The sequence below is a fragment of the Neofelis nebulosa genome, chromosome 4, assembly GCF_028018385.1.
Source record: "Neofelis nebulosa isolate mNeoNeb1 chromosome 4, mNeoNeb1.pri, whole genome shotgun sequence".
Classification (NCBI taxonomy): Eukaryota; Metazoa; Chordata; class Mammalia; order Carnivora; family Felidae; genus Neofelis; species Neofelis nebulosa.
The window spans coordinates 160,799,698-160,827,186 of record NC_080785.1 but is presented as its reverse complement, the minus strand read 5'-3'; the positions used below and the strand labels follow the sequence as shown (position 1 = coordinate 160,827,186).

Genomic DNA, 27,489 nt, shown 5'->3' with positions numbered 1-27,489 from the left:
CCCGGGGGCGGGAGGGGGAGCACAGTGGGGCACGCAGGCCAGGGGTGCTGGCCAGGGTGGGAGGGGGGTGGGAGGCGCAGCCATCCCATCTTCATGCCTGATTGCTGTTTTTTTTTCATTTTTCGTTTTTTTTTTTTTTTTTTTTTTTGTTTTTTGATTTTTGTTGTTTCGTTGTGCCCCGCTACACAAAAAAAAAAAAAAAAAAAAAAAAAAAAATTGTGACCACAAGGCGACGCCACCACCATCCCCTTTTGGCCTTGCTCCCTCACCTCCATTCGGGGCCCGTGGGCCTCTGACGGTGCAGCAGGCCAGCCCCTGACCTCCTCCCCTTCAATCTCACGTTTGGTTTCTCGTTGTTCCTCTTTTTGTTCCCCCCCCCCTTCCCACCCCTGTCCCTTCCCCAGGTTGAATGTTCCAAGGACAAGGGCGGGCTCTGGGCCTTGGCTTCCTTCATCTCTCTCTCTCTGTCTCTCTCTTTTAACCAAAGACAAATTTTGTCAAAGGGAAAAGAAAATCTGAGTTGAGAGGCCCAAGGTAGACCCGACGCGTGAAGGACAGGAGAGGTGGAGGGTGGGCAGCGTGCCGTCTTCGGGCAGCGGGGTGGGCAGCACTTTGGGCGCCCTGGGGGCTGGCAGGACTTCCTGGTCAGCAGCGGGAGGGGCGGCCCATCTCACTTTTCTCCGTCTCGCGCTCTCTGTTGCCTTCTTTCTCATGGTTTGAGTTCTTTTCCCCTTTCCGTCCTCTTCATGTCATCTTCCCATCTACATCCGCCATAAGACACGAAGTCATGGTCATGGTCATTGGAGGTGGGCAGGGTGGGGGGAGGAGGCGCCCGGCTGCAGGGGGGCGGGGGGCGGGGGGCACCCTGGACAGAATCTGGTGAGCACGCAGTCCCTGGAGTGTGTCTGGTGGGGAGGGCGTGTGGGGGCGGGGGGGGGGGGGATCCCCGGCAGCCTGTGACACTCCTTGTCCCTTCTGGGGACATCTTCTCTACCGGGGGTGCAGGACCCATTCCCTCCCATGGGGCTCCAGCCAGAAAACCTGAGAAGAGCTCGGGGCCGTTTGGCTGCCCATTTGCCCCCTCAGGCTCCAGAACAACCACCCCTGGGCACCGAAGCCCGAGCGTTCTGCCAGGCCCTCCAGCGCCCTCCTCCTCTGGTGCCTTGGCCCACCTCAGGCCCTGGGAACCACAGGACCTGGCTCATCCATCAGAGGACGAGAGCGCCTGCTGGGCCTGAGCCTTGCCACCTTTGGGCCCGAGCTGGCAGCCGGCTCCTCTCTCTGACCCCGTCCCACCCCGCGCAGCCCTCTGTTGGGCCCCTTCAAATTCCCTGAGCCATCGGCCCCATCCTTGGGACTACCCGGTGGGGTTGAGCGGTGCAGCACCCACCTAGCTGACCTGGTTGGAGAGGTGGCCTGGCTGAGCCGCCCTTCCCTGAGCAGGGTGGGGCCGGCCCGCCAGAGCTCCCACCCGCCCGTCCTCCCAGGCTCCCTCTTTCCGGACCCGGGAGGGTCAGTGGGAAAGCAAGGGTGCCTTGCTTCAGTGAAGGCTGTCCTCAGTCCTGCTCAGTGCCTGGCTAGGGAACAGAACAGGGTCTGTGGGACCTCGGCTGAAGCCTCCAGGGCCCCTCCCTCGCCCTGGGCCAGGAAAGAGGACGCCTGGCTGAGGCAGGGTGCTAGGGGTGGGGGACGGAGTGTGCTCCTGGTCAGTGAGAGGATGATGGGACCCCTCCGGCCTGTCCTTCCCACTGCCAGCCTAAGCCCTGGCAGCATGGTCTAATCCAGTCTCTCCCTCTCTCAGCAGCCCCGAAGGGCAGTGCCCGGGCAGGCCCCAAGGCCTCACGGGGTCTCTCCCTCTCTTCCCTGCTCCCCACAGCATTCGCAACGACAGGCGCCTCCTCTGCCAACCGGTTTGTCAGCATCGGACCCCGGGACGGCAACTTTCTGAACATCCCACAGCAGTCTCAGGTAGGAGGCCCCACCCACGCTGTGGATGTGGGCAAGGGGCAGGGGAGGGGGAACCGCCGCACAGGCAGCGGCGGGGGCATCTGGGGAAGAGGCCGGTTCCTTGAGGCCAATCCGGGAGAAAGGGCCAGGGCAGGGCTGGAGGGCCCGGGCTTCTGCGCGCCCAGCTGAGCCTGCCTCCCCAGGCAGCCCCCAGGTCCTCTGGCTAATCAGCTAATTGGATAATTAGCTCTGACAGCCCCGGCCCTGGGGAAGGCGGCCAAAGACCTGAGGCTAGAGGCGCTCTGGGCCAGGCCTGGTGGGAGCCCGAGGCCCCGTCAGGAAGAGGACAGCGTCTGCCTGTTGCTCTCCTCCCGCTCCAGCTGGAAGCCCTGGCCCCCAGCCCTCCTTTCTTCCTTGGCTTTGGGTGGGCTGGGCGAGGGGTGGAGGAGGGACAGAGCCGTCCCGGTGGGCTGCGTGCCCAGAGACTCTGGCACCCAGGGTAGGGCAGGGCCTGTTGCCACCCTGGAGGCCCCTCCCTCAAGTCCCCATGAATCCCGTTAGAGGGGAGGCTGGGCTTGCCGGAGCCTCCAGTCCAGCTCCCCGTCTGTCCCCAGTCCTCACAAGGAAACCTCCAGCCCTCCTGCTGGAATCTCCTGGATCCGGCTTTGTACAGGCATCTGTGCACACACACGCATGTGGGCCCCCTCCTCCCTGTGCCTGTCCCCAAGAGGCTGGGAATAGCCCACGGAGCCCAGGGCCCCGGGGTGCAGGGAGGACCCACCTCAGGAGCCGGGCAGAGGCAGCTTTTACAGCGCGGGGGGGGGGGGGGGGGGGGGCTTCTCGGAAAAGAACATGCAAATATCTTTCTCTTTTTCACGATTTACAAAAACATCACCCTGTGAGCCCAAGGCCTTGGAGGCTTTCTCAGCCCCAGGAAATCCACCTCAGCCCAGGCTCCTTTACTGCTCTGAGGCCTGAGTCCAGAGAAAGTTGGTGGATGGAAGTTTTGTGTATGTGGTTTGAGGTTTTGTGTTTTTTTTTTTTTCCCTTTTCCTTTCCCTCCCTCAAAAAAAAAAAAAAAAAAAAAGCCAAAAAACTTTGTCAAACTTCAAACTTCAGAGCTCCCTAGTGGCAAGGAGGGGAGGGGAGGGGAACTTCAACCCCCTCCAGCTTCCCACCCCCTTTCCCCAGAGTCACGTCTGACCCGTCTGGTTTCCAGGAGCAACCAGACATGATGTAACACCCAGATGAACTTGAACTTGGGGGTGTTGAGAAGAAAAACAATGGCTCCGAGCAGGGGCTGGAGCCAGCCCCCTCCGCTGCTCTGTGCCAGGGAGGCAGAGAGAGCCCTGCTGGCAGAGGGCGGGAGGGGGTGCCAGAGGAAGGGACAGCAGGCGGGCCTCCCCTCCTGGCTGTGGGCCGGCACCAGGCAGCAGGGCTGCGTCGCACTCTCGCCCGCCCTCCCTCCCTCCCTCCCTCCCTCCGCCCCAGCCGCCTATAGCTCTGTGTTACTTACTCACTCTTGGGGACCACGGCCCCGGCCTCCCCCACTCACCCTGTTTCCGCCTCCGTGTGCTTTCCCTTCTTCACTTTCTCTGCGCACTTTGCTTAGACTTTGGGGCCAAGTCAGAGTTTGAGGCAAGTTTGGGAAACGGTCTTCCTCCCTCTTGTTTTGCAAGGGGCCTGGGCCCCAGGCCCCAGCAGGCAGGTGTGTCTGGGGGTGCCGGTGGGGGAGACTGGAGCCGGACAGGGCCCAGCCGCTGAGAGAGCCCTTGGGCCTGGGGGCAGGCAGGCGACTGCAGCGGGCGCAGGGGGTACGGTGGGGGGCGGTTTCCACAGTAACCAGTGACTTTAGCTGATCTCTGGAGCACCAGATGGAGAGAGAACAATAGAATGAGGGAAGAAAAGAGAATTTTAGCAATTTTGTCATTCCCTGGGCAGCGCTTTTTACTTAGTTTTAATCAATTTTGGACCTGGCTCAGGAAGCAGAGAGGGTGAGCAGAAAAAACCACTTTGTGCTTGGCAGCCGATGCCCCCTCCCCCCCTTTCCTGGGATCCGTGAGGAGGCACTGGGGAGCTTTCCTGGAAACACCTTTGTCCCTAACTCCAGGCCTTGAACTGGAGTCGTCTTCCTCTGAGGGAGGGGGGCTCCCCCCACCACCCCGCCCCGTCGGAGCACTGGTGGTTGTCCCCCTGCTGTGCAGCTCAGGGGACCCCAAGGGGACCAGCCTGGGGTCTGGGCCTGGTCTGACAAAGACAGGGGCCAAGCAGGCCCTCCGTGTCCCGGTTGTCCCCCGCCCCCTCCGTCACAGGGAGGGTGAGGACCCGGCTCGCACAGCCGTGGCGTGAGGGTTCCGGTGTGGTCTCCCCTTGGGAAGGGGGCTCCAAAGAACACCGAGGCCTGAGACCGCAGTGACAGGGGCTCACTGCAGACAGCTCCCCTACCTTCTCAGGCCGGGACTGGAAGCCCAGGGGCCAGCTGCCGACTCAGGCCCCGCCAACAGCTCAGGGGGTGCCTTGTGCCTGGGTTTCCCCCACGCAGGGCCACGTGTCCCACGAGCCTCCCTTTCGCCTTCGGTCAGCGGATGGGGCTGGACTTCGGGCAGGTCCCCTGGGAGCCCCGCCGCAGGACGGCCGGTCTCCTCCGTGCGTGCCGTCCAGCACAGCGCAGGCAGTGAGCATCTCTGCCCGTGCGGTAAATGCCAGCAGCACCCCAGTCATTGGGGCACCCCCAGAGCCCCATGCTTCCAAATGCCTTCCCTCTGCACCATCCACCCGGGCAGCCGCTGGCCACGTGTGGCGGTTGAAGTTTAAATGAAATAACTAACTAGAGAAAACTTTCAGTCCCTCAGCCACACGAGCCCCATGTCAGTTGCTTAGAAGCCACCGCGTGGCTACTGGCTACCAGATCAGACAGAGCAAACAGGGGATGTTTCCGTCGTCACAGAAGGTTCTCGGTGATCTTCCAGGCCCCTTCTAACACTAAAACTCCATGTGTTTATCTCACAGTAGATGACAACCTGCGGTCCCCAACCAGAGCCTGCGGGGCAGGCCCGGCCTGCAGGAATGATCTGTGTGTCTGAAACAAGTGTTGTTAAACATTGACAACTTTCGCATGAAAATCCGTCTGGCCTTTTGGCTTCTTTTGAAGAGTTGGCCGATCGGCCCCCCCCCCCCCCCCCCCCCACCAAGCCCTCACTCCAATGTGGCAGCCTTGGCCCTGGGCTCCCTGGGAGCGTGCCACATGAAGCAGTTAGGAGCATCGACTCTGAACCGTTCCCCGCATTTGAGTCCTGGCTAGGCCACGCGGGTGGGCGGTGTAGCCTCAGGCAGATCAGCCACCCTCTCTTCATCTGGCTTCTGTGTGTGGTTGGAGCAAGGGGAGAATGGGTCGCTAGCCAGTGCAGGCTCTGTCAGCCCGGCTTGGCCCCTGCCGATCTGAGTCTGCGGCCCGGAGCCCCAGAGGGTCCCTGAAATACATTTTCAGGGACCCCTTTTTGGCCCCAAGGGTATTACCCAGGTACTGTAGGCCAGAGAGAACACGTCCCCCTTCCAGCCCTCCCCCACTGCCCCTTGGCCACAAGGTGGGGCCAGAGCCTTTGGTGGAGGGCATTGCCGGGCGGCCCGGCCTCCGGGTCAGGTGTGTTTTGTGAGCAGGAGCCACCAAGGCTCGTTTGTGGGAAGGTGGCTCCCCCTGCTGGCACCCTTAGGGAAGCCACTCCTGCCCCAGGGAGACTGCGGTCCTTCCCCAGCACCAGGTGCCCTGAGGATAGAGGATCAGGCACAGTGGGCTCCAGAGCCCCTCCCCCAGGCCTGGTCCCGCTAGGGACTAAAGCCATGTGGCATCCCCCGCCCCCTCCCCAGCCTTTCAGCCTGTGGGACCTTGGCGGGGGAGTACAGACGGGAATTTCTGCTTTTAATCCAAAGAGACAGAAAGAAAACTCAGCAAGAAGCTGTACCACCCCCCACCCCACTCCCAAAACCCCTCTGGGGACAAAAGCTCCAGCCTGGCATCCTCCCCACCCTCCAGGACCCACACAAAAACCTAAACAATTGGAAACATGGCCAGATCCCAGGTCTGTGCCTGTGCCAGCTTCAGCCACGGGGGTCCCACCCGCTGGGCACAGTGCCCACGGGAAGGCCAGCTGGACTCTGGCACTGGGGGCAGGGTCTCTTGGGGGCGGCAGGATTCCCATCGGAGGTCTCGACAGAATGGGGAGGTACCTCTTCGTGGGGTGCCGGTGTCCTTGGCTCTGCTGGGACCGGGCCCTCCAGGGACCTTGGACACTGGCCGCCAGTCAGCTGGCCAGGTGGGGGCAAGAAGAGCGGTGCCCCCCGCTCTTTTCAATGTCGCCTCTTTTTTTTTTTTTTTTTTTTGTCCCGTTTCAGTCCTGGTTCCTCTGATAAGATCGACAGAAGAAATGACAAAATGTAAAGAAGAGGTTCCTCAAACGGGGGGAGAAGAAATTTTGAGACGTGGAAAAATCCCCCAGCCCAGCCCCACCGAAAAAGCAAAAATTAGACGTCGTCAGCCACTCAGCCCTTCTCTCCTCCAGCCCGGGGACCCCTGCAGGCCCCCAGAAGCAGCCCAGTTCTCGGAGAGCCCTCAGAAGAGGTCTCGGTGGAGCTGTGCACCAGCAGCCAAGCAGAAAGAAACATGCAAAACGGACTCTGTTAAGTAGAGGACAGAAAGAAAGAAAGGATGCGGCAGAACTGCCTTTCTCCCCTCCCTACCCCGCCCCAACCTTCCGGGGAAGGAACAAAATCAACCCAGCAAAGCAACCAGCACGGTTCTAAAGGGCCTCTCCTCCACCGTCACCCTTCCTAGGGGAACCCCACCCCCAACTCAGTCCGGGAGCTTCACTAGGGAGCTCAGAGGACAAGCTTGTACAAATGACGGGGTGCAGATCCAGAGGGTTCTCCCTCCAGACTCTGCCTCCTCCCTGCCTGTCTCCCTCTCTCCCAACCCCCTCCCCACCCCCACTGCCTTGGCCTCTGGCTTCTCCCCGCCCCCCCCCGCCCCCCACCCCCCACCCCCAGCTGCTTTGGACTAGGTGAGGCACGGTGGCTTCCAGGTTTCCCTGCCCTACCTTTGGGCTAGAAGGCCCCCCCTCCCGCCGGGGCGGCCAGGAAGCGTCCTCTGGAGCTAGCTTCTTGCTCCTGGAATGGAGGGCGTTCTGCCACTCCACCCTGAGCTTCGGGGGTAGTTTCAGGGCCCCAGACTTCTCTGTACAGTCCACAGGAAAAAGTCGGAATGCTACAACAGCCTGTCCCAGCCTGGGACAGGCCCCCTCTTCCCTCCTCTCTGCAGGCCAGGAAAATCACTCTCTTGCCACGCCACAAGTGAGGGGAGGCGGGCCCTAGGTCGCCCCCACACCCCAGCCCCGCATGCAGGTGCCCTCGCTCCGCCCCACCGGTCCCTGCCCCTGCCCCTCACACAGACAGCCCTGCTGTGGCCGGGGCCGGAGAGTGGAGCAGAAAGGGGACCCCGGAGCCGAGCGAGGAGGACGAGGCAGCCGCCACTGCCATTGGCTAAGCCGCCACCTGCGCTAGGTAGGCGTCCTGCTCGCCGACTTTCAGTTCCTTTGGAGGGTGTTGGGTGTTGTCCTTTTTCAAAAGTGTTTTGGAGCTTTCTCTGTCCGCCCCCCCCCCCCAGCCCCACTTTCTCCACCACATGGGCCTCCTGGCCACTTCTCTCTGGATTTCAGCTGTAATGTCTTTACTCTTTATTTAGGGGTGGGGCATTCATCGTTTGGGTTTTTTGCTGTTGCAATTGGGAACTCCTCCATTTGAGCAACTTGGGAACAATTTGGTAACACACGACAGGAAGTAGCTCTCCTCTCCCCCTCCCTGCAGCCCCTTCCTCCTCCCAAGGGATGGATGGGGGCCTGTCCAGAGGGTCTTCAGAAGCCCCCTGGGAGGGAGGGAAGCAAGAGCATGCCCAGCCCCCCCTCCAGGGTGTGACTTGGCCCCTCTGGCTTGTCTTTCTGTGCCTTACTCCCTCCTCCCTGCATCTCCCTTCCTAGGCCCCCTTCTCGAGTCCTCGTGCCTCTCTCTCTTTCTTAACTGTATGAAAACACAAAGCACAGGTCAGGATCCTCTGAAAGTCAGTCAACCCAACATTGCACCGCAGGGGCGGGTTGTGGGCTTTATTTATTGTGAATCTAGTTTGCGAGGCTGTGGCCCCAGCAGGGAGGGAGGGAAGGAGGGGAGGGAGCTGGCTGGGGAGGCAAGGAGGGCCCTTACCTGGGGCAGAAGGGGCCAGCGCGCCGTGCGGTGCGGTCCTCGACTGGAAGCCACAAGGCGGCTGGCCCCAGGAGTGGCTTTTGTTGGAAGTTGAGCGAAGGCCCTCCCCCCATCCGCGTGCAGCCCTCGGGGAAGACCGGGACTGAGAAGCAGGGGACAGGGGATCCCACGGGAGCCTGGGGTGGGGGGCGTGGGGAGTAGGGCGGGGGGTGGGGGGGCCGGGTGGGCCGGGCGTGACGCGCGGTCAAAGTGCAATGATTTTTCAGTTTGGTTGGCTAAACAGGGTCAGAGCTGAGAGGGGAGCGGAAGGGACCCCCTGCCCGGCCGCACGCGCCCCTTCCCTCGAAGACAATCGGGGCCGCGGGCGCGGTGGGCCCGCGGGAGCCGGGGTCGGCGGGGCGCCCGCCCGGGCGAGGTCGGAAGCTGCAGGCCAGCTGGGCCGGGGCGGGAGCGCGCCCGGCGGGGCTGCCCGGGCGGGCAGGGGTGGGGTGGGGGTGGGGGGCCGCTCCTTTCCCAAGTGTCGTTGTGAGGGGCAGGCGAGGGGCTACGAGGGCGACAGGAGATGTGGGGACGTGTTAGAAGAGAAAAAAAAAACCCACAAAAAATATATATGGGGGAAATGAACTTTTTTTTTTTTTTCATTGAACCAAGTGCAATGCATCAGAGAGTTTTCCTATCTTTGTATGTTAAGAGATTGTTAAGAAAAATTCTATTTTTGTTGTAATGTCCTCGCGGCTCTGGGGACGCTAAAAGAACTGGGCCCGCCCCGCCCTGCGCGGGGATAACGAAAGCTGAGTGTTTTTTCCTTTTTTTTTTTTTTTTTTGTTCGTTTTAAGTTTTTTTTTTTTTTTTTTAAGTCGTTTTCCTGCGTTGACGAGGATGATCTGGGGTTTTTATTTGTTTCGTCGTTCGTTCTCGGTTTCGGTGGGAGGGCTGAAGGAAACGTTCACATTTTAGAGTTTAAAAAAAAAAACACCTCGACACTAAAAAAAAAAAAAAAAAAACAAGATCAAAAAGGAAAAGGACGAGAGAAAATTATTTTTAAGATAATTCAACATAAAAACCCTGGTGCTTCTTACGTTATAAAGTACGTTTTAAAAAAAAACCCACAAACTATTATACATAAGTTTATGAATCAATTAAATATCCTGCACTTGTTAGGAACACGCATATCCCTTCTTTGTTGAGTTTAACGGAACGGGACAGCGGCATACGCCCGGCGGCTGGGCTGCTCTGGTCGCGGGTCTCCCCGGGCGCCCCCTCCCCAGGGCCCAGCGCCCCCCTCCTCGCCCCATCCCCGTCCGGGCACGGGGGCGCGGCGGGGGGGTCCCCAGCCCCTCCCCCGCAGAGGTCAATGCCAACGAACAAACGTCCCCTCCCTCCCTCTCCCTCTCCCTCTCCCTCTCCGCCCCGAGCGCCCTTCTTTGAGCCAGACGCCAACTTGACCCTCACCAGCATTATCAGGAGCGCGCTCAGCAAGTTGGTAGTTACCCTCCCTTTTCCCCGGCGCCCCCAACTCAACATCATTCCTCCAACCCCTACCCCTAGCCCCGTCACCCACCGGGGAGCACGAGGAAGGCTCGAAGCTCCAGGACAGGACCAGCCAAGCTGACAGGTCGATTCGCCCAGGCCCGCGCCCGCACGCACGCACGCACACGGCCCCGCACACAGCCCCACCCCACCCTGCAACCAGCCCCGTCGACTGCCTTACACACCCGCCCCCGCGCTGGCCGGCCGACCTAGTGCCTTGTTCTCACCCCCGTGCTGGCGGAGCGGACGCCGCGCTCTGGGTCCCAGAGGGGCCGGGTGGCTCAGACGACCCACCATTTCCTCACCCCGACCGTGCTGAACGGACCCCCCCCCCCCCACATGAGAGAAAATAAAGGAGCAATAAAGTCACGAGAAATTTCGTCCCCCAATCGAGAGCCCGAGGGGCACCCCAGCCCCGCCTCTGCTCCCCCCCACCCCCCCACCCTCGGGGCGCCCCCCTCCCCCCCAAGCCAGCCTGGGCCAGCCCCGCTTCGGCCCCTCCCGGGAGATCCGTGCGCCCGACCAGCACCAGCATCGCGGACCGCAAAGGCCGCCCGTCCCGTCAAACAAGTTTCTTCTTAGGCTAAGAAACGCAGTATATACGAGTATCTCTATATATAGTACTAATGGATTTGGTGTGCTTCCCCCTTAGCGTCCCCCGTCCCTCCGCTCCTCTTCCTTCAGCCTGGTCTCCCCCTCTCTCTGCCCTCCACCCCCGTCTCTGCACTGAGATACATAAGAAACAAGGGTAGTTTACTGTCTGTTTTGTTTTCTGGGTTTTCAGTGTCCTAGCGGAATGCAAGTAGGCAGCCAGCCCGTCTGTTCCCTCTCTGCCCCGCCCCGCCCCGCCCCGCCCCGCCCCGCCCCCGTCACTGCGCTTCTGTTACACCATCTTTGCCTGACTCTCTCCGGCTTCTCCATTGAATGGCTAATGTGTATGTGAAATAAAGAAATAAAGAAAAACAAAAGTAAGAGCGCCCGAGCCTTTGCTAACGCCGTCGTGCGGGACCGCTTCGGGATCGGTGGGGGGTGGGTCCCGGCGTCCATTCTGCGCCTCCCTCGGCGCACCTGGCGCGCCGCAGACGCGGTCCAGGAGCGCGTATCCGTGAGTCTCCAGGAGGGGGCGCCGGCGAGAAGGGCAAAGCCCAGCCCCCTACCCCGTCCCTCCCCACCTCTCTCGGTGACCCCAGCCCCGGAAAAAAGGCACCACTTTAGTCCGATGACCTGTCTGCCATGTTGGTTCCCGGACCTCGTCCCCCGGAGGAAGACGCGAGAAAGGTCATTTCCAGCGGGCGGTGGGTGGTAAAAAGGCCTACAGGGCCCCCCGCGGGCGACAGTCGCCCCTCCAGATCCCCGGGCCCTATTCCCCCGTTGGGAACGTCCTCACTGGTCCCTCTTCCGGGGAGTTCGCTCCCGAGCAGGCGCAGAGCATCGGCCGCCCCTTTCTCGACCGCCCCGGGCTGAGTTCCCGGTGCCCCTCGGCTCCGAGGCCACGCCCGCGGAGGTCACCGCACCTCAGGGCTCACGGCCGCTCGTTCCGTCTTGATGGGCCGGGCCGCCCCGTCGGGGCTGCCGTCGGGGCCGGCCGGGGGCGCGGGCTGCGAGCGCATCACTCCTTCGGCCCTGCGACACGGCCCGCGGCGGGCGCTGTCGTTCGGGCCTCGGTGCGCTGGCCGTCTGCGGGGCCCGGGCGGGGCGGGGCCCGCGGCCAGAGCGGCCGCCTGGTCGCGCAGCAGCCGCACCAGGAAGCCGATGTATTTCATGGCCAGGCGGAGCACCTCGTTCTTGCTCAGCTTCCGGTCGGGCGGGTGCGTTGGCAGCAGCTTCCTGAGCTCTGCGAAGGCGCCGTTCACGTTCTGCTGCCGCCAGCGCTCCCGGCTGTTGGTGAACACACGCCGGGCCACCTTCTGGGGCTGGTGCCCTGGGGAACACGAGGGGCAGGTTTGGCGCGGAGGCCCAGGGGGCGCCCCCTGGGGCCCTCACTTCAGCGCCCAGAATCTCCGAGGGGACTTCCACACAGGCGGCGGGCTGGGGCTTTTTCCACGCAAGGGCTCCACAAGTAGGATCCATGGGTCGCTCCCCTGCTGGGTAGCCGCCCCTCTCCCACCCTACTCACCCCAGCGGCCTAGACAAGGACCAAGGACCGTCACCGGCCCAGGTTGCAGGCAGCCGAAGCCTTCCGAACCCGACTGTCCACACTTCTATGTCAATGGCCGAGACTCCCTAGGGAAATGTTTCCTGTGGCTGTCAGTCTGGAGAGCTGTCCTTGTGGTCCCCATTCTGAGTGTGGCCCTGCACGTGGCTGGATGTGCACACGGGTCTGAGAGGTTCTCTGGGTGTGAACGTGGGCCTGCGCGACTCGGGTGGCTGGCTGAACTCCTGGGATATCTAAATGGCTGTGGTTGCCTATGATCGTTGCCGGGTGCTTGTGGTCGTGTGGCTGTGGTTCTGTGGCTGACTCTTGTGGGGCCATGGTCCTGAGTGGCTGTGGTTGTGTGGCTGTCTCTGCTGTGGTGGTCGTCCTGTGGCTGTTCCCTGCGTGGCCGTGCATTCGACTGGAGCTGTCATTTCGCGGCCCCCCTGCCACGCGGTACGTTCTGCCATGACTCTCCGTGGCTTGTTGGGTGGCTGTGGTCGTGTGGGACTGGCCCCGGGCCTGTGGTTTTTGCACAGGAGTGTAACCTGAGCACTGAGCCCCCGTGTGGGCTATCCTGTGTGTGCCTGGGAAGACGCGAGCCCCCGCAGAGATGGCGACACACACACGAACCCGCACTCACCCTCGGCCAGCTCCAGCTCACAGTGGCTAGGTCTCCGCTTCAGCCGGCTGCTGGGAAAGATGCCAAAAGGTCCTGCCGGCCCAATGTAGAGGCTGTAAGGGGTCGTGGGTCACTAACGCCTTGTGGGCAAGGACCCTGGCCCCGAATTCCCCCCAGGTCCCAGCCCCCCCCCCCACTGACCTGTTGAGAAAGGGGTGAGGGGCCAGGGGGGGCGGGACAGTTCCCAGGGTAGAGAGTTGCAGCAGCGGGGGCCGCAGGGTGCTCAGCTCCGTGGTGGCCATGGTTGCCCCTGGAGGCCTGGTGTGGCCCAGGCTGATCACTGGCACGCCAGGGGGCAGCCTGGGGGGTGAGGAGCCTCGGTGGCCAACCTCCTTCACCTTTGGGGGCCCAGGTGAGGCAGGCTTGGGGGGCGGAGCGGGCGCCGGGCTGGGGGCACACACCACTTCCGCCTTTTCAGTCATGGTGGGGCCCACCTCTGTCTGGGCCTGGGGAGGGCACATGGACCCCGAAGGGGTGCTCACCTGCGGGAGACAAGGAAGCCAGCAGGGAGGGAAGAATCAGATGCCACGCACATCCCTCAGCCCAGCAGAGCCCTCAAATGAGAGGGAAAAGGTGGGGGTGGGGGTGGGGGTGGGGGTCCGGTGGGCAAAAGCAGGCGGGCTCCGAAACCACCAGGACACGGGAGGGGACCTGACGCAAGGGCAGGAGGTACCCAGTGACCCCCTGGGCAGCGCTGAGCTGGGCAGTGCTCTCTCTGAGCTGTTTGTGACCCACGAGGGCCTCAGCTGCCCAGCTCCTGAGCAAATTTCCCTTATTCCAGAATCCCTTCTCACCTGGAGGCGGGAGCGAGGGGCGAGGCCAGGAACCCATGACGGATCCTGCGGCCCCCAGGATGACCCCGTAACCTTCAGATCTGATCCCAAGACCCCTCACCGGTAGCGTGTGACCTTAGAATCCCTCTGTAATTGACTCTGGCCCTTCACCGATTCCCCCCCACCCCTCCCCCAGCTGACCATGTGGCCCTCAGCCATGACCCCGAGAGGCTCTTCCCAACGCCTCCCTGTCACACCCTGAAAGTCCTCTCTAATCGCTCCGTTGACGCCCGCCCCCACTGAAAATGTCCCCCTTACTAACCCTGTAACCCCACTGCTGACATGATGATAAAAAATGCTGACCCAGGATCCCAAACACTGACTCCACTGCCCAGTAGACAGGGTCATGTCCCAATCCTTCTCTGGCCCTATCAGCAGCCTCCCCCACCCTCCCCACCCCATCAGCATCCACTCCTCTGCAACCTGCGTAGCCAGCCGTCCCTGTTCACTCTTGGCCCCACGGCTTGGAGTGTCCCAGCAACTTCTGGGACTCCTGGCCCCTCTGTCCTGTCTTCCCTACCTAGGCCCTGGGCTCTCAGTGAGCACACACACCCCCCCCCCCCCCGCCCCCCGTTGAATGAATGAATGAAGGATGGATGGAATGAATGAATACAGGCGGTCCCGGGATACCCCACCTTCAGGCGGACTCCGCTCTTACCCCGGCGCTGGTCCTGCTGCCTGGTGAGAGCCCCGGCTCTGTCCCGCAGGGCCAGGATGCGGGTTCGGCTGCAGGCCAGGCTCCGTGGCCCTGATCCGGTCCGGCCTCTGCGCTCTGGGCCGCTGGGAGCTTGCCGCCCCCTCCCGGCAGCGACGTCGGGCCGCGCCTCTTCCCGGGCTCGCTAGGGCCCCGGCGACGGCGGCGTGGATCCCTCGAGGGAAAGTGAGCTGCTCCTGGCCGGCCCGCCCTCTCCCCGCCCCCGGCGGCCCAGTTTCCTCCCTCTCACCCCCGGGCCGCGCCGGAGGATGCCGGGCCGGCACAGATAAGGCCCTGGCCGACTGGCCGCGCCTGATAAGGAGCCGGGCTGACCCCGGAGGAAACCGGCGGGCGGGCGGGGAGCTCCGAGCCAGCCGGGGCCTCACGGCCCCGCCCCCGGCCGGCGACGGACAGGGCCGTCACCCCTCAGGGCCTCACCTTACGTCCTCCCAGGCACTGGAGTGGCCCAGGGTCTCTGAGGACCCCGACCCAGCGCGCCGCTGGGAGTGAGGTACCCGGATGCACGCAGAGGGGGAAACTGAGGCAGGGAAGCAGCAGCCTCCAGTATCGCGCTTGGGTTTCACCTCCGGCTTTGAACACCCCCTGCTCAAGTGTCCGCGCTGATGGGGGTGGAGGAGAGCCCTTTCCGGCAGTCTGCGGCCTCGTGACCCAGGGCCCCCTCCTGCTCCTCCTCTCCTCACCCTGCTTTGTTCCTCTTTTTACAGACCGCCTGCCGGGCTTCGCGCCACCCCCACCCCAGACTGGGGCACTGGAGGGAAGGCAGTTCTGACAGTCTGCCCTCGCGTGTCCCGCCTGGCCCAAGTGTCCTGGGCCCCCAGGCCTGCTCTGCACACCACCTTTTCAGGCCCAGGAGGGTGAGAGGAAGCACCATGGCTGGGAGGGACTTCCTAGGGAGCCGGGGCTGGCAGAACGTTACAATAGGTGCCCCCAGCCCGCCCTGTGGCCACGTGGATCCTCTAGGCCACCGGGTCACACAGCCCCAACTTGATGGTCTCTGGCCCTCCTCCCACATCACAGGCCGCTTTGAGGAAGGTGATAAAGAGGCGTTGGGCAAGCATCTTGCAGTGGTGGGGGTGCTCAGCACCCGGCTGGAGCCTGCTAGAAAGGCGAAAGGCAGGGCCCTGGGAATAGCTAGGGAGCAGGGACAATACTTTTCTCCAGGGCCCCCTCACCCGCGTCCATCACACTTTGCCTCCAGTGTATCTGGGGGCCTGCAGGAGCCGCCCAGCACGGATACTACCACCACCCTCCCAGGAGTCTGGTGAAGCCCCGAGCCAGCCGGCCTCCAACCATCCCACTGCCCCAGGGAAGCGCGAGGTCAGCTCTGAGCCCCCAAGTTAACGGATCACCCCAACAAACTAGGTTCCTTTTACAGGCGGGGAGGAAGCCAAGGGAAAGGTGTTTGCGGGGGGGGGGGGGGGGGGGGGGCCCACGGCTACCACGTGGGGGTGGGGATTCTGCCCTAAGCCTCTCCGTTAACGCTGCTAACCCTCCGTCCCGGAGAGGAGGGGAAGCGGCAGGCTGGCTAGTGCCTCAGTGTGCTCGCCCGAGGGGCCCGGAGCAGGAAGCACCTGGCCTGGAGCGGATGCACAAGGCGCCTGGTTCCGGTCCGGCTTCCGCCACCGCGGCCCTGTGGGGAGCTCGGCCAGAGAAACCGGGCGGCGACGCGAGGCAGGGTAGGGGCTGGGTGACTGGAGGGCCCGCCTGTGTCTGGGTGCGCGCCAACAGGGGGGCGGAGGCCCCACGAACACGAGCGCACGGCTGCCGCCCCGTGGCCGGCCCGGGAACTGCAGGCGCCAGCAAAGGGGCGGGGGGCTGAGCGCCTCGTGCTGCGAGACAGACCATCCCGCTGGCCGCCGGTCAGCTCCCACACCCCCATACAGACAGAACACTCCAGATGGCAATACTGACAGCACTTCGGTCGGGCAGGGACAAACAAACCTCCAGATGCGTAGCGCTTTCCCAGGGAGTGAAACAAAAAAAGATGCACAGAGGAACGCATGCTCCAGACACGCAGCTGGAGAGACGGACAGAGCCCCTAAGGCAGATGGACAGACAGACCCGCAGGCAGCCTCCCGACTCAGACGAATGGCAGTCGGAAAGGTGACATATCTTTATTGGCTCAGTCTACATCCGGACCAGCGGCAACGCCAGACCCAGGCGGGTTCTGGTAAGAGGTCTTGGGATGGTCAGGGGAGGCGGCTGCAGCCGTGTCCTCGGGTGCTGGGGGGCTGTGGGAGTAGCAGCACTGGTCCCCGCGTTGACAGGTGCCCTGGTGGGAGAACGGTGGGTGTGAACCCTGGCTCAGTGCTCAGCAGCCTCTGCTGGGTCCCCTTCCTAGACGGGGAGCTCGCTCGCACGCCCTGCCCGCCCCGGTTCTCCCAGCCCTGCTGCAGGGAGGGCGATCCCTGGGTGCTGCTGTGTAGGGGTGGTGGGGGTGCCTTACCTCCTTGAATCTTTTACAGGGAAAGGTCTTGAGCCGGGCAGCCCGCTGGACCGGGTCCTCAGCTGGCTCCTTTCTCTTATTCTGGTGCAGCCTGCGTCTCTCCTCCATACCTTCACCTGCGGCCTTGCTCCTGTGCAGGCAGAGGAGTAGCTGGGACCCCGTCCCGCCCTGGACAAGCCCCACCGCCACCCGCGCTCTCACTCACCCTGGCCGGGCACGGGGCCGGGGGCCCCAGTTGGCCTCAGGATTAGCCTGGAAACGCTTGAGTCCTCGCTGGCGGGAGCTGGGGTTGGCGTCATCCCGGATGGCGAAGTTGGCCTGCAGCCTGGGGACGTGGGAGTGGGGGCTGAGGGGCAGGTGCCCTGCAGGTGCGCACGGACCACCTGCCAACCCCCGTGCAGCTCCACGTGCCTTGGGAAGGCCGTGTCCGCCCGGGTCGGGATTCTCATCCAGTTAATGAACGTGTATCCAGTGCCTACCGCGAGCCTAAGATCTGCCATTGGTAAGGCCGACGTTCCAGTGCGGGAGACGATGGGACAGATCAGAGGTGAGTGAAGTGTATCGTGTTAGGGCACGGATGAGAGTTTTGAGAAAAACAGAGCAGGACAAAGGGAATGGGGAGGCAGGGGAAGGGGCGCAGGACAGGACAGAGCGGTCAGAGACACCTGCAGGAGGGAGGGAAGAGCCTTCAGGGGACCCGGGATGGGCACTCCAGGCACAGAGAACAGCCCTTATAAAGGCCGTAAGGGGGCGCTGCGTCTGGGGAGTGTGAGTGCGGAGGCCCAGTAGGGAGGGAGGTAGGGAGAGTGGGGATGAAGGGAGACGGCGCACGGCTTGCAGGCAGAACTTGGGTTTCTAGTGAGTGAGGTGGGAGCCACAGAGGGCTCTAAACAGAGGGTGGACAGGTCTGACTCCGGTCCTCACCGATGTACTGTGGCTGCTGTGGGGAGAGGCTGGGGGCCGGAGGCGGGGGGGTGGGGGGGGGAACCAGGGCGGAGCCAGCAGCACTGGTCCAGCTGGGCAGTGATGGGGCCAGACCGGGGCAGGGGCAGAAGGGGAGGGGAAGCGGGAAGATTCTGGATCTCACTTGAATGAGCATGTGTCTGTGGAGGGAAGGATCTGCGTTGTCCCCTGCCCACACGTGAGCCCCCCACGCCCGCGGGCAGCCACACCAGTGCCCGTACCTGGGCTCCACGCTGAGAATGCGGAACGCAGGGCTGGCCTCTGACAGCCTTTCCCGCTTCACCGGACACTCCTTTTCCTGGGAGGTAAAGTTCGAAGGTCAGGGGACGCTGGGCCTGACCATGTCCCGCCCTCGCACCCCCATCTGGTCAGGCCAGCCCTCACCCAGCAGCGCATGATGTCCCAGAGGGCCGAGGAGGGGGCATCCGTCTTCACGGCATTCTTACAGGCGTGGGAGAGTGAGACCCGGAAGCCGGCACAGAGGAGGGCTGACCTGGGGACCAAGAGGGGCCGTGGGTGGGGGGCGGGGGGCCGGACCCCAAAGCCAGTGCCGATCCGTGCGGGGGTGTGACGCAGCTGAACGTCTCACGGTGACTACGCGGCCCGGGGAACGCCAGTGATCGTGATGGGGAGACCATCTCCCTCCCCAAGGCTCAAGGCCTCCGCGCTCTCTTCTAAGCACCTGCACGTAGGCCTGTTGGAAAGCCGTTTTACCCAAGACTCTGGCCTTGAGGGGGGCCGGCCTTGCCCCAGGGCCCCCGGAGGGCCCCCGGAGGGCCCCCAGAGGGCGGGCGAAGGGCGCAGACTCCTTCCCGCCCGGGACTGGGCGCTCACCGCAGCTGCAGGAGGCTGGGCGTGCTGCAGCGGAGGGTGCTGCTCAGCTGGTCCAGCGTGTAGTAGAGAGGCACGTCCGGGAGCTCCTGCCGGTGGGGACAGGACGGGCGCGGGGTGGGTGGGGGAAGGATGGCTGGGCGCAGGCGGGGCCCCCTCCCCGTCGCCCCGGGCCCCCACCTCGGTGATGACGCTCAGGACCCCCTGGATTCGCTCCGAGGTGTGGAAGCGGCCGGGATTGGTGCTCACGGCCTGCAGCACGCGCCCCACGAAGTCCAGGTCGTGGATGGGCTCCGCCCACAGGGGACCGCCAAGCTACAGACACGTGGCGGGGGGGGGGGAGGGGGCGAAGGGCCAGGTGTCAAGAGAGCCGGAACCCCAGCGTCCCCCTGGTTTCCCCGGCCCTGCCTCACCTGGTGTCGCTGCCCACAGTGCTCACACTCAGGGCCGATCGGGGGACCACAGGCCGCAGAGAACTTGACCCTGCGGAGAGAGGGGTGGTTAGGAGGCGGCGACCCTAGGCCGCCTCCTTCACCTTCCTCCCCCGGCTCACCCGTGCTCACCGGCCGCCAGAGGCTCCGGACGCTTTGCCAAGGCGCTGGAGGTGAAAGGTCCCGCAGCCCACACACTGGAACACCAGTGCCTGCTTGCTGGGGGGCGGGGGGGGGGGGGGGGGGGCAGGGCTCATAAGCTCCCCAGCCTGACCGCCGCACCCCAGCTCCTCCCCATTAGGAGTCCCGTTTCCTCCCGTGCCCCAAAAGGCCCTGTTGCCCCCCCTCTGTTCGTTGCCTCCCTTGCTTGCCCCAGACTAACCTGGCTGAGGCCTTGACTTTGGCCTGGCCGGTGAAGACGCGGACAAAAACTCTCACGTAGAAGTCAGCGCTGACGCTGAGCAGTGGCACCACAAAGCGCTGGTAGCAGTTGGCTCGGAGGTCCAGGCTGTGCAGGACGATCCTCAGGGCCTGAGGGTGGGAGGCGGGCATCAGCCAGCAGCCCTGCCTCCACGGACGCCTCCCAGCTACCCTGGGGCCACACCAGGTGCTCCTAAGCACAGGCTCAGGGGCGGCTCCCCGGTGTTGCAAGCCCAGGCCCAAGCGTCCTGGCCGTGTGACCCCTGCCAAGTGAATGCCTCAGTTCCCCCATCGACGGAATCACAACAGCCTATGTCTCTTTATGGGCCTCCCGGGGGTGCTACGTGGTTACGGAGCGCACAGGCCCGCCATCCAGGGCAGCACCATCCACGTGCCCCGCGCTATGCGATGGGCTCCAAGGACCTGTGTTCCGGTTTTCCAGACTGACCTGGCGACAGGGCCCTTACGGAACAAAGCCAGGCCATCCTCCTTTCCGGCTCCCGCCCTCTCGGATCCCCACGGCAATTCACCGTCAATTCACCGTCGTGCGCATTTCACAGAGGCCAAAAGCGAGGCCCAGAAGGGTGAAATGAATCACCCAAAGGCGCCAGCAAAGCTAGGATTTGAACCCAAAGCCAAACCCACTCCTGGAAACTGTCTTAAATCACAATTTTGAACGAGTTGTTAAAACCGAGGGTACTAGGAAAAATAATGCGGCCACTGGCTCCTGCCCTGGGCAAAACCGCAGCCGTCCGAGTGACCAGAACTGGAAGTGCGGGCTCTAGAACTATTCTGGCTATAGACCTGCTTGTCTTTGACATCTTGGGACGGATCTGGCCCCTGCTGCCTGGAGGAAGCGAAGCAAGTCTGCGGGGTGGGAAGGGGTGGGGGGAGGGCGGCTCACCATCTCATGGCAGGCCCGGCTCTTGAGGGCCATGGCCCCGTACTTGCTGTAACAGGTCTCCCCGCTGTTCCCCGCCAGCACTGCCATGTCGGTGCAGGTGACACACAGCAGACCTGCAAGGAAGGCCTGAGCAGTGAGGATCCTCCGGAAACCCCGAGCCCTGCTCTGTGCCCAGGTCAGTGTGGCCTCACCTCCTTCACTCACGGCCTGCACGGCTGCATCCAAGAAGGGGGCGGGGCTGCCATACGGGTCCAGGTCGATGACGTCAAACCGCTCCGATGCCCTCTGGTGCTGGTACATCAGCATCCTGGGAGCGAGAAGGCCCCGGTCCTCAGCCCCCTGCATTAGGGACCTGCTCTGTCCCCTACACGTGTCCTCTCATTGGGTGTGATGGTTTCGGCCTGCATTTGGAGGCCAGCTGGCTAGGTTGGGACCCTGGCCTGGCCATGTGCTAACCAACCACGTGACTTTTCTTCCTGGGGCCTCCGTGTACTCGCGTCTAACAACAGCAATAATAATGGCCAATGGTGATGTGACATACATATGCCTGACAACTGTTTCAAGCCGTTTATAGATTAACTCATTTAATCAAATAACCTTCCAGGCAAATCTACGGATTTGGAATCATTATCATTTCCTTTGTAGGTGAGGAAATGCAAATGCTGTCTTCTCCAAGTTGCCTACCCTAACTGTTATTTAAAATTGCAACCTGGGGCGCCTGGGTGGCTCAGTGGGTTGACCATCCGACTCTTGATTTTGGCTCAGGTCTCGATCTCACAGTCCATGAGTTCGAGCTCCGAATGGGGCTCTGCTTGGGATTCTCTCTCTCCCTGTCTCTCTCTTTCCCTCCCCCGCTCATGCTCTGTCTCAGTCTCTCTCTCAAAAATAAACATTGAAAAACACTTTTAATAAAAAATAAAATAAAATGAAATGAAATGAAATGAAATGAAATGAAATAAAATAAAATAAATAAAATTACAACCCATCCACCACCTTCCTCGATCCCCTCCAACCTCCAGTTTTTTCCCAGAGCACTTTTCACCTTTTACTTTTCTTTTACTTTTCTTTTTACTTTTTCACCACTTTTACTATAGTTTGCTCATTGATCTGGCTGTCACTGTCTTTGTTTCCTATCAGATTCTAATACAGTCCAGAAAACAAATACTTTTTCTTTATTTGTGCTCTGTAAAAAGTCAGTAAATATTTTAGGCTTTGTGGGCCACAAATGGTGCCTTTTTTTTTTTTTTTTTTTTTTTTTTAAACCCTTTAAAAATGCAAAAAACATGGGATGCCTGCCTCAGCCGGTTGAGGGTCCAACTCTTGATTTCGGCTCAGGTCATGATCCCAAGGTCGTGGGATGGAACCCCCACACTGGGCTCTGCGCTGAGCAGGCAGCCTGTTTGGGATTCTCTCTCTCCCTCTGCCCCTCTCCCCACTCTCCAGCAAGTGCGAGCGCTCTCTCAAGAAAAGAACAGAAAATGCAAAAAACATTCTTAGCTGGTGGGCCAAAAAAAAACAACAACCCAGGCTCCGGCCTCCCAGGGGGCCTCCCAGGCTGCTGTTTGCTGGACCCCAGCATTAGAATGTGAATGCCCCAAGGTCAGGGATCTTGCCTATTTTGTTTACTGATGCCTGGCACATTGTGGATACTGGCTTTGTGCTGGCTCATTTGAATGAATAAAAGTACCAGAAGTTGAGAAGTTAAGTCTACAATGGAAACCATAGCAAAACAATCAATGTGATTCATCACATCAATAAAAGAAAGGACAAGAACCACGTGATCCTCTCAATAGATGCAGAGAAAGCATTTGACAAAAATACAGGACCCTTTCTTGATAAAAACCCTCAAGAAAGTAGGGATAGAAGGATCATACGTCGAGATCATAAAAGCCATGTATGAAAGACCCACGGCTAGGGGCGCCTGGGTGGCTCAGTCGGTTGAGCGTCCGACTTCAGCTCAGGTCATGATCTCACAGCTTGTGGGTTCGAGCCCCGCGTCGGGCTCTGTGCTGACTGCTCAGAGCCTGGAGCCTGTTTCAGATTCTGTGTCTCCCTCTCTCTCTGACCCTCCCCCATTCATGCTCTGTCTCTCTCTGTCTCAAAAATAAATAAACGTTAAAAAAAAAATTACAGGGGCGCCTGGGTGGCGCAGTCGGTTAAGCGTCCGACTTCAGCCAGGTCACGATCTCGCAGTCTGTGAGTTCGAGCCCCGCGTCAGGCTCTGGGCTGATGGCTCGGAGCCTGGAGCCTGTTTCCAATTCTGTGTGTCTCCCTCTCTCTCTGCCCCTTCCCCGTTCATGCTCTGTCTCTCTCTGTCCCAAAAATAAATAAAAAAACGTTGAAAAAAAAAAATTTAAAAAAATAAAAAAATAAAAAAAAATAAAAAAAATTACAAAAAAAAAAAAAAAAAAGAAAAAGAAAGACCCACGGCTAGTATCATCCTCAGTGGGGAAAAACTGAGAGCTTTCCCCCTAAGGTCAGGACCACGACAGGGATGTCCACTCTCGCCACTGCTATTTAACGTAGTATTGGAGGTCTTAGCCTCAGCAATCAGACAACACAAAGGAATAAAATGCATCCAAATCGGCAAGGAGAAGTCAAACTTTCATTCTTTGCAGGATGACATGATACTCTATATGGAACACGCAAAAGATTCCACAAAAAAGCTACTGGACTGATCCATGAATTCAGCAAAGTCGCAGGATATAAAATCAATGCACAGAAATCAGTTGCATTTCTATACACCAATAGTGAAGCAACAGAGAGAGAAATCAAGAATTGATCCCATTCACAACTGCACCAAAAACCACAGAGTATCTAGGAATGAACCTAACCAAAGAGGTGAAAAATCTATATGCTGAAAGCTAAAGAAAACTTATGAAAGAAACTGAAGACACAAAAAAATGGAAAAAGATTCCTTGCTCCTGGGTTGGAAGAACAAATGTTAAAATGTCGATACTCCCCAAAGGAATCTACATATTCAATGCAATGCCTATCAAAATAACACCAGCATTCTTCACAGAGCTAGAACAAAAAACCCTAAAATCTGTATGGAACCAGAAAAGACCCTGAATAGCCAAAGCAATCCTGAAAAAGAAAACCAAAGCAGGAGGCATCACAATCCCGGACTTCAAGCTGTATTACAAAGCTGTAATCATCAAGACAGTATGGTACTGGCTCAAAAACAGACACTCAGATCAACGGGACAGAATAGAGAACCCAGAAATGGACCCACAAACATATGGCCAACTAATCTTCGACAAAGCAGCAAAGAATATCCAAAGGAATAAAGACAGTCTCTTCAGCGAATAGTGCTGGGAAAACTGGACAGCAACAGGCGAAAAATGAACCTGGACCACTTTCCTACACTATACACAAAAAGAAACTCAAAATGGATGAAACACCTAAATGTAAGTCAGGAAGCCATCAAAATCCTCGAGGAGAAAGCAGGCAAAAACCTCTCTGACCTCGGCCACAGCAACTTCTTACTCAACAGGTCTCCGGAGGCAAGGGAAACAAAAGCAAAAATGAACCATTGGGACCTCATCAAAATTAAAAGCCTCTGCACAGCGAAGGAATCAGCAAAACTAAAAGGCACCCAACAGAATAGGAGAGGACATTTGCAAATGATGTATCAGACAAAGGGTTAGTATCCAAAATCTAGAAAGAACTTATCAAACTCAACACCCAAAAAACAAATAATCCAGTGAAGAAATGGGCAAAACACATGAATAGACACTTTTCCAAAGAAGACATCCTGGCTAACAGACACATGAAGAAATGCTCAACATCACTCACCATCAGGGAAATACAAATCGAAACCCCAATGAGATACCACCTCACATCTGTCAGAACGGCTCACATTAACAACTCCGGCAACAACAGATGTTGAGGAGGATGCAGAGAAAGAGGATCTCTTTTGCCCTGCTGGACGGAATGCAAACTGGTGCAGCCACTCTGGAAAACAGTATGGAGGTTCCTCAAAAAATTAAAAATAGGGGCGCCTGGGTGGCGCAGTCGGTTAAGCGTCCGACTTCAGCCAGGTCACGATCTCGCGGTCCATGAGTTCGAGCCCCGCGTTGGGCTCTGGGCTGATGGCTCGGAGCCTGGAGCCTGTTTCCAATTCTGTGTCTCCCTCTCTCTCTGCCCCTCCCCCGTTCATGCTCTGTCTCTCTCTGTCCCAAAAATAAATAATAAAAAAAAAAAAAAATTAAAAATAGAACTATCCTACGACCCAGCAATTGCACTACTAGGCATTTATCCACGGGATACACGTGTGCTGTTTCAAAGGGGCACATGCACCCCAATGTTTATAGCAGTGCTACTGACAATAGCCAAAGTATGGAAAGAGCCCAAATGTCCGTGGATGGGTGAATGGATAAAGAAGATGTGGCATATTGGGGCGCCTGGGTGGTGCAGTCGGTTAAGCGTCTGACTTCAGCCAGGTCACGATCTCGCGGTCCGTGAGTTCGAGCCCCGCGTCAGGCTCTGGGCTGATGGCTCGGAGCCTGGAGCCTGTTTCCGATTCTGTGTCTCCCTCTCTCTCTGCCCCTCCCCCATTCATGCTCTGTCTCTCTCTGTCCCAAAAATAAAATAAAAAACGTTGAAAAAAAAATAAATAAAAAAGAAGATGTGGCATATACATATACATATACAAATACATACATATATATATGTATATGTATAAATGTGTATATATACATATATATATACACACATATATACATATACACACACACACACACACACAAAATAGTGTATTACTCGGCAATCAAGAATGAAATCTTACCATTTGCAACTACATGGTTGGAAGTAGAGGGTATTATGCTAAGCGAAATTGGTCAGCCAGAGAAAGACAAATCTATGACTTCACTCATATGAGGACTTTAAGATATAAAACAGATGAACAGAGGGGTAAGGAAGCAAAGATAATATAAAAACAAGGAGGGGGGACAAAACACAAGAGACTCTTAAATACGAGGAACTGAGGGTGGCTGGAGGGGTTTGGGGGGGTGGGCTAAATGGGTAAGGGACATTAAGGAGGACACTTGTTGGGATGAGCACTGGGTGTTATACACACGGGATAAATCACAAAATCTATTCCTGCAAACATTATTGCACTATATGCTAACTAACTTGGATGTGAATTAAAAAATTGATTAATTAGGGGCGCCTGGGTGGCGCAGTCGGTTAAGCGTCCGACTTCAGCCAGGTCACGATCTCGCGGTCCGTGAGTTTGAGCCCCGCGTCGGGCTCTGGGCCGATGGCTCGGAGCCTGGAGCCTGTTTCCGATTCTGTGTCTCCCTCTCTCTCTGCCCCTCCCCCGTTCATGCTCTGTCTCTCTCTGTCCCAAAAATAAATAAAAAACGTTGAAAAAAAAAATTTTTTTTTTAAAATTGATTAATTAAAAAAAATAAAAGTAAAATGGAAACCATAGGGGAATCTGGGTGGCTCAGCTGGTGGACCACTCAGTGACCTGTGACCAGCTTGGGCCATGGTCCTGGAGGTCATGGGATGGAGCCCTACTCCACCCTTAGCATGGAGCCTGTTTGAGATTCTCTCTCTCCTTCCCTCTGTCCCTCTCCCCTGCTCATGCACTGTTTCTAGAATAAGGAAATAAATACAAATGAAAATAAAATGGAAACCATAATGGGACTTATTTCTGGCTAAGCATCATCTCTCACTTAATCAACAGAGCAACTCCTGTAATACTAACATTCTCATTTTATAGACAAGAAAACGGGGGCTCAGAGAGGCTAAGGCACTCTCCCAAGGCCAAAGAGCAAGAATACGACGGACTTAGGACTTGAGCCCAGGCAGCCTTGCTCTGGCATGCACGTTCCAGCCATCAGGCTCGGCTGCCCCAAACCTACCTGGCATCGGCCTGCCTGGGATGTACCAGGTGGGCCACAGCGTTGAGCTGCACATTACGGCACATGAGATCCACGGCTCGGGCAGAGGCATCGTTGGCAACTACAGACTGGAGTCCAGGCACCTCTCGTGCAAAGCGAATGGAACGTAGGCCCGAGGCTGCCAGACCCTCTAGCACTCGAAGGCCTTCCTGTTGGAGTAATCGGGGAGCCCCACTCACGTGGATACCTCTGTCCTCTGCTGGGCCCCGAGGAGCCCCCACCACCCACTTCCTATAGCTCTCCGGCCTCAGGAGCCTTCCTTCCTCCATTACTGGAGGACTCCGGGGCCGCCACCTCCTCTGTCCAGGCCCCACCTCGCAGATCTCCCCAACGGCGGCCGTTCGAGGTTGGTCTCCCGGGGCCAGGTTTGCACCCTTTTTCAGTTCAGCCTTTTCCTCCTCTTGCTCTGACAAGTCCACGACCACCTTTTGCACGTCCTTCTCACCTGGCACCTTGACTGCAGCCACCCAGAAACACAAGTCAGGGGTCTCAAAGCTCCCTCTGAGAGACCTCCCCCTATTCCTCCGTATACAGAAGATTCATGGGAGAAAATCTTCCTCAAAGCCCCTGGGGAAAGCCTGAAGGAAATGAACCCAGGGCCTGCAAGGTGCCTGGAGCCTTTTAGAACTTTAAGGGAAAGGGGGCGGGGCAGGGCAGGGAGAGAGCTCTGCGTGACCCCGGCCCACAGGGAGACTGGACCTCAACTCACTCTGGATTCCTTTGGCCCCAAGCTGAATGCGAGCAAACTCGGTGATCACGGCACATCTGCGGGAGAGACGGGGGGGTTGGTTAGCTCACACTCCCTCAACCTTGCAGATGCACTGCCCTCTGCCAAGCTGACCCCACACCCCTGCTCACGTCAGGTCCCGGTTGAACTCTTGCACCGGGTTGTAGAAGACTTCGTTGGCGCTGGGGAAGGCTATCTTGGCGGCCCCCTCGGTGACCGTCGTCTCCTGAGCCTCGCATGCTCGCTCTTCTCCGCAGGGCTCGGTGCCGTTCTCCATGCCGGCTGGATTCGGCGGCCCTTGCGGCTGCCCCTCCATAAACCCGGCTCTACAGAGACTGCGCGTGGAGCGGAGAGTTAGACTTAGCCACAGACCGATTCTCGCACGGGGCATCCGCGGGAGCCTCTCCCTGCCAAGCCTGGTTTGGGGGGGCGGGGGAGGGCACAGGAAGAGCATCAGGGAGCTGCGTCCCCGGGCCAGGTGGCCTATACATCAGTAAAGATTAAGACCCTGCGGCCTCGGTAAGCTGACACTACACCCCATCTTCGGAGTACCGGCCCCTGAGGAGCCAGAGGCCAGAAGCCCTCTAGCGGGCCCGACACTGGCCCGGATCCCTCCCCGCGTCGCCCACGTCCTTCTCACCTTCGCTCCCCGCGCCCAGGACCGTATTAGCCTGGATGCACGTTTCCCGGATTAGGACCTGGGCGTCGCCATGTTGGCACAGTGGGAGGGCAGGTCACATGATAGAATTTAGCCAGTCAGTGATGCTA

The 27,489-nt window shown here is 59.3% G+C and overlaps 3 protein-coding genes and 2 long non-coding RNA genes across 18 annotated transcripts in view; 2 read left to right on the top strand and 3 right to left on the bottom strand.

Annotated features, from left to right (window-relative positions):
• NFIX (nuclear factor I X) overlaps window positions 1-9,215 on the top strand; it is a 98,534-nt gene extending 89,319 nt beyond the window's left edge. For all 5 annotated transcript variants that reach the window (XM_058727827.1, XM_058727828.1, XM_058727826.1 and 2 more), the window contains 2 exons: window positions 1,877-1,968; window positions 6,337-9,215. In XM_058727827.1, the coding sequence (XP_058583810.1) occupies window positions 1,877-1,968; window positions 6,337-6,351 (107 nt within the window). In that variant the 3' untranslated portion in view covers window positions 6,352-9,215. The remainder of the gene's footprint in view (window positions 1-1,876; window positions 1,969-6,336) is intronic.
• LOC131510571 (uncharacterized) lies at window positions 375-6,337 on the bottom strand. 2 transcript variants are annotated; one of them, XR_009261102.1, is made up of 3 exons: window positions 6,172-6,337; window positions 3,503-3,809; window positions 375-761 (listed from the first exon to the last, which is right to left on the bottom strand). It is a non-coding gene; the product is annotated as an uncharacterized LOC131510571 (long non-coding RNA). The 2 variants fall into 2 exon arrangements; XR_009261101.1 differs by lacking the exon at window positions 6,172-6,337 and having other exon boundaries at window positions 3,503-4,095.
• On the bottom strand, window positions 8,803-14,754 carry LYL1 (LYL1 basic helix-loop-helix family member). 4 transcript variants are annotated; one of them, XM_058727834.1, is made up of 5 exons: window positions 14,008-14,754; window positions 12,681-13,021; window positions 12,501-12,592; window positions 11,238-11,644; window positions 8,803-9,176 (listed from the first exon to the last, which is right to left on the bottom strand). In XM_058727834.1, exons 2-5 carry the CDS (start codon window positions 12,998-13,000, stop codon window positions 9,147-9,149), a joined length of 849 nt encoding a protein of 282 aa, XP_058583817.1. In that variant the 5' UTR covers window positions 13,001-13,021; window positions 14,008-14,754; the 3' UTR covers window positions 8,803-9,146. The 4 variants fall into 4 exon arrangements, with proteins under 4 accessions (XP_058583817.1, XP_058583815.1, XP_058583816.1 ...); XM_058727832.1 differs by having other exon boundaries at window positions 14,031-14,751; XM_058727833.1 differs by lacking the exon at window positions 14,008-14,754 and adding an exon at window positions 13,334-13,485.
• On the top strand, window positions 14,448-24,258 carry LOC131510569 (uncharacterized). The gene is made up of 6 exons (XR_009261098.1): window positions 14,448-14,577; window positions 14,792-14,941; window positions 15,249-17,080; window positions 17,650-20,043; window positions 20,161-20,257; window positions 22,701-24,258. It is a non-coding gene; the product is annotated as an uncharacterized LOC131510569 (long non-coding RNA).
• Window positions 16,186-27,483, bottom strand: TRMT1 (tRNA methyltransferase 1). 6 transcript variants are annotated; one of them, XM_058727818.1, is made up of 17 exons: window positions 27,362-27,471; window positions 26,853-27,137; window positions 26,704-26,759; window positions 26,309-26,451; window positions 25,956-26,143; window positions 20,274-20,389; window positions 20,083-20,195; window positions 19,141-19,289; window positions 18,891-18,977; window positions 18,741-18,810; window positions 18,508-18,642; window positions 18,331-18,416; window positions 17,881-17,989; window positions 17,718-17,794; window positions 16,739-16,858; window positions 16,534-16,663; window positions 16,186-16,359 (listed from the first exon to the last, which is right to left on the bottom strand). In XM_058727818.1, the coding sequence occupies exons 2-17, from the start codon at window positions 27,110-27,112 to the stop codon at window positions 16,210-16,212; spliced, it is 1,989 nt and encodes a 662-aa protein (XP_058583801.1). In that variant the 5' UTR covers window positions 27,113-27,137; window positions 27,362-27,471; the 3' UTR covers window positions 16,186-16,209. The 6 variants fall into 6 exon arrangements, with proteins under 6 accessions (XP_058583801.1, XP_058583800.1, XP_058583803.1 ...); XM_058727817.1 differs by having other exon boundaries at window positions 20,083-20,389; XM_058727820.1 differs by lacking the exons at window positions 25,956-26,143; window positions 26,309-26,451 and having other exon boundaries at window positions 20,083-20,389; window positions 26,853-27,056; window positions 27,362-27,483.
• Between the last annotated feature and the right edge of the window lie 6 nt (window positions 27,484-27,489).

Excerpts from the sequence above, each read along its gene's own strand:
- LYL1 (XM_058727834.1), bottom strand. The coding sequence starts at position 13,000 with ATGTGCCCTCCCCAGGCCCAGACAGAGGTGGGCCCCACCATGACTGAA. Across the intron at positions 12,593-12,680 it reads CCTCACCCCTTTCTCAACAG|CCTCTACATTGGGCCGGCAG; the intron begins GTCAGTGGGGGG and ends GACCCCTTACAG. Across the intron at positions 11,645-12,500 it reads TGAGCTGGAGCTGGCCGAGG|GGCACCAGCCCCAGAAGGTG; the intron begins GTGAGTGCGGGT and ends CGTGTTCCCCAG.
- TRMT1 (XM_058727817.1), bottom strand. The coding sequence starts at position 27,112 with ATGCCCCGTGCGAGAATCGGTCTGTGGCTAAGTCTAACTCTCCGCTCC. Across the intron at positions 17,795-17,880 it reads GGGACATCATGCGCTGCTGG|GAAAAGGAGTGTCCGGTGAA; the intron begins GTGAGGGCTGGC and ends TTTACCTCCCAG. Across the intron at positions 16,664-16,738 it reads CGGCCCCGTGCCCGGCCAGG|GAGCAAGGCCGCAGGTGAAG; the intron begins GTGAGTGAGAGC and ends CTGCCTGCACAG.